Genomic DNA, 9,047 nt, shown 5'->3' with positions numbered 1-9,047 from the left:
CAATTTAAAATATGAATTTCTTTATGAAGCATGGCTTTAAAAAGGTTGTTTATTAAATATAAACAATGTTCTAGTGATATCTTTATAACATGTACTCGTCATACATATAGGTCTCCAAAAATGTTATCGTTTTACATTGTACAAGTTAGTGTCCGTTAACCGCAATTGTATTTTCGATACTTCTTGTTACTTAAGTTTACGTTATTATAATCCCTTACTGCAAAAAGGAGATTGATAATATGTGTGACACCGAAGAAAATATGGAAATTGAAGAATATTGTCCAGACTATGAAGACCAATTAATTAACACCAATTAACTGTTATCTTATTAGGATAAAGCACTGGCATTGGCTTGTTGAGCTAAAATAAAGGGTACATAGTTGTGTTGTTGTTTTTTCGGTCCGGCTAGATTTTCTCCGGACCGGCACATTTTCTGAAATGCCTGTCCGAATGACCGGCAGATTTTTTCCAATTTCGCCAAGCCTGACAGTGACAAAAAACATATTCACACAATGGCTGCCACTACAACTGCATGACAGCCCATATGGGAGGCATGCATGTTTTACAAACAGCCCTTGTTTAATCTGAGGCTCTTCATAATGTTTATTCCGGGATATAATATGGTACGATAAATTACACCTGATTATTCTACTTGAATCAATTTAAATATTAAAATAAATATATTTTAGATGGCCACAGCTGTTTTACACAAACCTATCCAGAAAGCTGACGAGACTACAGGAACTGTAAGTATAAGTAAACATTATAAAAGCGTTGAGAATGTATTTTTGTATTTGTTTTTAAATTTTCCTTACCAAAACCATAATAAGCCATAAGTTCTTGTAAACTCCTAACTGTTTTAAACTGGTTCAAATTCAAATTATATGGCCAGTCAACTGAAAATTGGACCTTGTAAGTAATTTTTAATAGCCATGGCTTCCAGTTCTCAGGGGGACATGCGTATATTGGAGCTCACCATGTTTAAGTGAGGTTAGTTGGAACTTACTTTCAAGATGGCATAGTTTTTATGTTTTTCGTGAAGGAGAAGCACATTTTTTCACCCTGTAAGCCACTTTACCTTTATTCCTCTATATTTTTATGCCCCCCTTGGAAGAAAATGGGGAATATTTGTTTGCTAGATGTCGGTCTGTCTGTCGGTGGACCATTTCGTTTCTAATCAATAACTTGTCAACAAATTGACCGATTGGCTTGATACTTCACATTTGCATTGGCCTTGGAACCTAGCAGACTCCTATTGACATTAGAGTCATTAGGTCAAAGGTCAAGGGTATTGTCACAATAAACTTCAGTTTATTATTGTTTCTTATCAATAACTCATCAACGAATTGATCCATTAGCTTGATACTTCCCATGTGCATTGGCCTTGGATAGTCGATGACCCCGATTGACATTGAGGTGACTAGGTCAAAGGTCAAAGTCACTGTCACAGTAAGTTTAAAAATTGTTTAAGATCAATAACTCGTCAATGAATCGACCGATTGGCTTGATGCTTCCCATGTGCATTGACCTTGGACAGTAGATGACCCCTATTGAAATTGGGGTCACTTGGTCAAAGGTCAAAGACACTTGCACAATAAATGTGAAAATTGTTTCAGATCAATAACTCGTCAACGAATTGACCAACTGGCTTGATACTTCACATGTGCATTGGCCTTGGACAGTAGAGATCACCCCTATTGAAATTGGGGTCACTAGTTCAAAGCTCTGTTTGGGGGCATATGTCTCAGACCGCAGAACTCTTGTTTTAAATTAATACACCCTTTCGGCTTTGCACTACTTGTGCTTCCTCCCTGTTTTTGTTTCAAGATCATAGATGTCGGGATAAAAAAAATATTGAATGATTGAATGAAAACTGTCAACAAGTCTGTTGTGAACTTACTTGACGTTCGAGAAATTGGATGTACAAAAATCATTTTCTCTTATAATACACATTAATTACGCATGTGTACTGATAACTAATTTATTGCAAAAAAAAATTGTTTACCCCCTCCCCCCTTTTTCGAACTGAACTATGTTAAAGCACATTTTGGGACTTGACTTACAATTGACAAACAGCTCTTTCCTATGTCAAAAGGTTTTACACAAAATAATTGTCGTGTATGAATTCGGCATTGGTTATCAGAGATGAATCAGGGTCGGGTAAATGAAATGATCATGACTTTATTGATATTTTATTGTACACATTAGTTTCAATACTGTGTTTTATACGAGAAAATGATATTTGCACTTCAAATTTCTCGAACGTCATGTAAGTAGACAACAGATTTGTGGACGGTCTACGATCTTGAAACAAAAAAACGATGGAAGGGCAAACACTTTAGAGCAGAAAGGGCAAATTCATTTAAAAGAAATATACATGGATAGTGGCTTATCTGGTTAAAATATCTGCCACTCCTTAACGAAAAAACATGAAAACGACCTCATCTTGAAGTTCCAACTTACGTCTCTTAAACTGGGTAAGCTCCAGTATACGCATGCCGAGGCTGGTTCCTGGACCTTGTGTAGTTTTACTTGCCAAAAAGCTTTGCCTGACTAAAAAGGTTTTTCAAAGGACTTGGGAAATTTCATGAGTTGCAAGACTACATGACGCAATCATCAGTTTGACAGGTGAATAGAAATAAACATGAATCAAACTGTAAATTTATTTCATTTTGTATTTCTTTTATTTCAGTGGTCTGCAATTTTCCCCACAGAGCAAGTAACTGAGGTGCAGTCAGCACTTTTCGTGAAAAAATTGTTGGCAGTGGCTGTATCAAATATTGCATATCTGAGGGCAATATTTCCTGAAAATGCTTTTAGGGACAGAAGCTTAGAAGGTATTTGAATGATGTGCTTTATTGTGCTTCAATTTTAGATTTTAAAAAACAATACACTAAAACTTTAGATATGTTTATTTTATTGCATGCCAAGCTTGAATTTGTGAAGATTACCAGTGAGTGTCGACCTTATCATTTCCTTCAAGCATGAGCTCGAGTGGAATGATACGGTTTGATTATTTGATTATTTTACACCGGCTTACTATTTGGTTTGTATTTCGCAAAGGGAGGCATATAAAGTAATTGTATATTTCATCTGTCTAGACTACCAAAATAACTTCACAAAATTGAATAAACGCTTATAAAGCGCCTATTTTGTGAAATCTTTACAAATCTTCTTGTCGAAAACCATTCAGACTATGGCTACCAAATTTGGTATGCAGTAACATCTTATAGTCCTCTACCAAGTTTGTTCAAATTATGCCCTTTGGGTCAAATTTGACCCTGACCCGCAGGTCACAAAATTGAACATTATATACGCTTATATCTTGCTTATTTTGTGAAAACTTTTAAAATATTCTTGTCCTTAACTCTAGGACCTAGGGCTACCATATTTTGTAAGTACATGTAGTGAGATATAGTAGTCCTCTACAAAGTTTGCTCAAATTATGCTCCTGGGGTTAAATTTGACCAAGCCCAGGGGGTCACAAAAGTGTACATGTGCTTAAATAGGGCCTATATTAAGTATTTGCACATGCAGAGAATATTTGTTTCAGCCTTTTTTAAGCAGTGGAGCGATACAGGGCCATCATGGCCCTCTTGTTAAGATAAATTGTGCATAATGCTAATTATGTAGCTATTACTGATATTTTCCATCAGATATTTACCACTTTCATGGTCATGCGACTAACCACGAGTGGTCATGACACAATCAAAATGGAAAAATAATTGAGGGGACAGTTTTGGGACAGCTCTTGTTTTGTTTTATTGATCTATGTTCATTTACAAGTTCTTATTGTATTTATTAAAGGTTTAAACCTGAAGATTCTAAAAGAGGACAAGTCATGTCCAGGTGCCATTCAAGTTATCAAGTGGATTCAAGGCTGCTTTGATGCGTTTGATAAAAAATATGTAAGTACACATAAGAAGAGGTTTAAACTGACTAACATCTTACATTTCTGAACCAAACTGTCTCAGCTGGCACATTTACTTTTAACAGTGGCCTTGCTGATTGTCCACAATTATTGAAATAAATCCATTTAATCTACTGTTACTATGACAACATCCTAACTGAAGTTTGATCTCAAACATTCATTCATTTGCAACATGAGTGTCTTGTTTTTGAATAATCAGGTTTTACTTACATAAAAAATAAATGATGGGACAATTTAAAAGTTTTATTTTTTTTGCAGCTTTTCAATCAGCCTTCAGTAACATTACAGATTATCAAATATAAACTTGTTTATTGTTTGTTTCAGCTTAGAATGCTTATGATTGGGGTATGTAACACATTTTTAAATATCAGTTCATGTTTGCTAAGGAAAGAAAAAATACATTTAATTGACTGGATGGCAGCAAGCCAACTTACTGTGTTAAGTCATAAAAATAAAGCTAAAATTATAAGAGCAAAAATAAGTGAACACTTAATTGTAAAATCTTTAAGAAGTTTTGTAGATTGACTTTTGTTGATATTTGAAAGAAATATATTTTCCAATCCAAAATTTAACTTGTTTCTCCTTGATATCATATCCAGTGACTTAACTTTTTTGACTAGGTCTGAAGATTTCACTTTCAACAAATTTATTATCTCAAATTACCTCAATACTCTTGGGAGACTTTTCGCAACACTTTTCGAACTTGAATGTCACAGTTATTAGTTAAGATTTTGAATGAAAATTGTATGTGTGGCCATTTGACTACATTCTGAGCATGCTCACAATCAAATCGTTCATCCTTGACGATCTGACACTTTAGCTAGTGGCATATGTATGGTTTCATTTGTGTGCACGTGGAAATGATGAAACACTATATTATTATACATTTATTTCAATTTTATCATTTAAGGTGGGTTCTTACATCATTATAACATAAAAGAAGTTTTTAAAAATGTATGGTTCATATGAATATTTAAGTACACAACAGAATATTTTGGCAAATCGCAGGTTACCTGCAAGTTTATTGGAGACTTTCCTAACGCAACACTTTGCAAACTTTAATATCTCTCTTAAAAGTAAAGATTTTCATTCAAATTTGTAGATGTGATCATTTGACTTAATTCTGTGCAAGCAAACGATAAAATCATTCATCTGTGACGATCGGACCCTTTATCACGTGGGGTGGGTAGTATGCAAATTGCCAAAATACGCGGTTGCGCTTCTGAATATTCATATGAGCCATACATTTTTATGCCCCCGGATCGAATGATTGGGGGCATATTGTTTTTAGCCTGTCTGTCATTCTGTCCCAAAACTTTAACTTTACCTTGGTTAAAGTTTTGCGACAACTTTTGCAATATTGAAGATAACAACTTGATATTTGGCGTGCATGTGTATCTCATGATCACATTTTGAGTAATGAAAGGTCAAGGTCATTCTTGAAGGTCAAAAGTATAAAAATACAATCCAAGGGACGTAATAAGCTTTAAAAGGGAGATAATTTCTAAACCTGCCAAATGATATATAACAGAGATATTCAAGTTTAAAAAGTGTTGCGTTAGAATAGTCTCCAATTGCAGATTCAAAAATTAATCTAACTGTATTTATCAGAAATTTAACTGTTACCGTAATTACTCTATGTTTTCTGACACTTACGTTTTCGGTCACCCCTTTTTTTAGCAAAAATAATTATTTATTGTGACTCTTTATTTTCGGACACACAAGTTTTAGTCCATAATTAATGTCTCTAAGTTTTCGGACAGAATATTTTACAGCGCTATTTTACCAAATTTGGGTCATGTTTTCAATATCTAATGACACTTCGATCATGAGGTTTTAAAACCAGATTAACATCATAAAACATGGCAGGTGCATGCCTGAGGGCAACAGACTATTACATCTGGGTTATTGGGTAAATAACCGTGTAAACCGGTATTTAACAATGATTTCGCCCGATAGTATTAGCGTTATGACAATTACCAGGGGTAGTGCCAATTAACAGTTCAATTATCTACCGCAAGGGTAGTACCCCTTTTCAGTATAATAACTGTGACAAATACTAAACGCTTCAAAGTGTGATGCACCCTATTGCAAGTTTAACGAACAATGGAAGGTGTTAGACAACAACTATCGGAAATGAACAAACAAAGAATTCATAGTTTGCTTTTTTATTGCGTTAATTACAGGTTCATACTAGCGAGTATCGGTACGTCACATCCTCATCTTTGAACTTGTTGGTCAAACTACAATCTTGTAGTAACTTTCTGTCAAATAAATTAAGCATTTAAAATTATTTAAAATGCATTGCAAACATATATAAATGTAATTTATACTGTACGGAATGGTATTTTACAAGCGCCAGCTATTAACGGTAGTCGTTGATACAATTGACGCTATTTTCAGACACTTCAATTTTCGAATCTAAGTTTTCTGACACCTGTAATTTGTGAATATTTTTCGTATCTAAGTTTTTTGACACTAAAAAAAATAATTACTTTTTAAGTGTCCGAAAGCATAGAGTAATTACGGTATTTCCTCAGGAACAGTTTCGATTTGTTTTTAGCTCGCCTGAGAAAAATGTGCTCACAGTGAGCTTTTGTGATCGCCTTTTGTCATTCTTCCATGGTGTGGCATCAACATTTGGCTAGTTAATACTCTATAGAGGCCGCATTAATTGTCCAATCTTCATGAAATTTGGTCAGAAGCTTTGTCTCAATAATATCTTGGCCAGGTTCGAAAATTGTCACGGGTGCTTAAAAAACATGGCTGCCAGGGGCGGGGCATTTTTCCTTATATGGTTATATATGGCTTTAGTAAAAACTTGTTAATACTCTAGTAGCCACATTTATTGTCCGATCTTCATGAAACATGGTCAGAAGATTCTTCTTAATGATATCTAGACGAGTTCAAAAATGATTCCAGTTGGTTGAAAAATCATGGCTGCCATTGGGTGGAGCATTTTTCGTTTTATATGGCTATAGTAAAACCTTGTTAATACTCTAGAGGCCTCATTTATTGTCCAATCATCATGAAACTTGGTCAGAGATTTTTCCCAATGATATCTTGGACAAGTCGAAAAATGGTTCCAGTTGTTTGAAATACATGGCCACAAGGGGCGGGGCATTTTCCATATATGGCTTTATATGGCTATAGTAAAACCTTGTTAACACTCTAGAGAATCACATTAATAGTCTGATCTTCCTGAAACTTGGTCAGAGGATTTGTCCCAATGATATATTGAAAGAGTTTGAAAATGGTTTTGGTTGGGTGAAAAAAACATGGCGGCCAGGGGGCGGGGCATTTTTCCTAATATGGCTTTAGTAAAAGCTTGTTAACACTCTAGTTGTCACATTTATTGTCCAATCTTCATGAAACTTTGTCAGAACATTTGTTCTAATATCTTGAACTAGTTCGAAAATTATACCTGTTGCTTGAAAAACATGGCCGCAATAGGGGGGTCGGGCATTTTTCTTAAATGGCTTTATATGGCAATAGAAAAACCTTTTTAACACTCTTGAGGCCATATTTATTGTCTGATCTTAATAAAACGTGGTCAGAAGATTTGTCCCAATGATATCGTGGACGACTTTAAAAATTGTTATGTTTGGTTGAAAAACATGGCCCCAAGGGCATTTTTCCTTATATGGCTATAGTAAAAACTTGTTAACACTCTAGTTGTCACATTTATTGTTCAATCTTAATGAAACTTGGTCAGAACATTTGTTCTTATGATATCTTAGATCAATTTGAAAATAGTTTTGGTCTGTTGAAAAACATGGCCGCTAGGGGTTGGTGAATTTATCTTAATATGGCTATAGCAAAACTTTGTTAACACACTAAAAGTTACATTAATAGTTTACTCTTCATGAAGCTTGTTCAGAAAATTTGTTCTAATGGTATCTTGGGGCTGCACTGAGCAGGTCAGGTCCTTTAAATCTCAGGTGAGCGACTTTGGGCCTTTCAGGCCCTCTTGTCATAATTATACAGTTGCTTAAATTTGCTCTGCAAAAAGCGACATTTGGATTTTAATGGTTCTGATGGTCATGTGAACATAATCAGTTATGTCTTCAGATTGGAACAAAATTAGAACATTAACAATGAGATTAAAGTTGATCTATTTGTGTTCTTTTAGCTCTACGTGGATCCAAAAAATCCTGATGTAAGTTGTTTTTAAATCACGATTTCTAATTATTAAATTGAAATGGGAACAAATATTCCAAAGCAAACAGAATATTCAAATCTAAAATTCTGATTTGAATATTTGTTTAGAAAACCATAATAGAATGTATAAACACACTAAGTTTGTACAACTTCAAAACAAATAAGTTTTATTGCAGGTGGCTTTCATGTATAAGTCAGTATTTTAATTACAGTTGTCATATGCTTACATTTAAAAAACGTGGCTGCCAAGGTGGGGAGCAATATTATCCTAATAACTTACGGTTAGTCTGAAACCTTGTGAACACTCAAAAATATTTTTTTAGCCCATTGATTATGTTAATTTCTCAAAACTTTCTTAAACATATAAATTAGAGATGGTAACAAATACCCGGTTATCCGAATACTTATAAAAGGATACAGATATCCGGATATATTTGGATACTGGATGCAGTTATCTAGTTTAGGATTTGATTCCCATCCCTAATAATAATAAAAATATGATGCTAATAGTTCTCCATTAATGTGCATTAAATACCAATTAAGTACGCTGTTTTGATATTACACAAATATCTCAAAATCTACACATAACAGTTTAGTTGTATCATGCCTCAGGTGAGCAGCCTAGGGCTTCAGGCTTTCTTGTTTGTAAAAATTTATTGAATTATTCCAAACATATTAAATGGATTAAAAAAAAAAAATTATTAAGAAGAATTTTGATAGAATTTTTTTTTTTTATTAAATATATAGTTCACTTGTGAATTTCACATTTCCTTAAAATACTGCATTATTGACCATCAGGTATTTCTATATTTTTGCAGACAGTCATTGAATCATATATGTTCAAGTTTTCATATGAAAAAGCTGGAGGGATGGAGATCTATAGGTCAGTAAATTGTATTTCTAAATGTTTAAATAAAGTTCATTTATAAAGAATGGGGTCCGTTGTTCCCCCTCC

The 9,047-nt window shown here is 34.1% G+C and overlaps 1 protein-coding gene across 1 annotated transcript in view; it reads left to right on the top strand.

The window, feature by feature from the left end:
• Window positions 1-9,047, top strand: part of LOC127864923 (uncharacterized) — a 97,925-nt gene that overhangs the window by 24,032 nt on the left and 64,846 nt on the right. Inside the window, exons 2-7 of the mRNA XM_052404814.1 lie at window positions 690-746; window positions 2,693-2,837; window positions 3,808-3,908; window positions 4,256-4,276; window positions 8,064-8,090; window positions 8,911-8,975. Of these exons, the coding sequence (XP_052260774.1) occupies window positions 690-746; window positions 2,693-2,837; window positions 3,808-3,908; window positions 4,256-4,276; window positions 8,064-8,090; window positions 8,911-8,975 (416 nt within the window). The remainder of the gene's footprint in view (window positions 1-689; window positions 747-2,692; window positions 2,838-3,807; window positions 3,909-4,255; window positions 4,277-8,063; window positions 8,091-8,910; window positions 8,976-9,047) is intronic.

This window comes from Dreissena polymorpha, chromosome 1 (genome assembly GCF_020536995.1).
Source record: "Dreissena polymorpha isolate Duluth1 chromosome 1, UMN_Dpol_1.0, whole genome shotgun sequence".
Classification (NCBI taxonomy): Eukaryota; Metazoa; Mollusca; class Bivalvia; order Myida; family Dreissenidae; genus Dreissena; species Dreissena polymorpha.
This window is presented reverse-complemented; position numbering and strand designations above follow the sequence as displayed.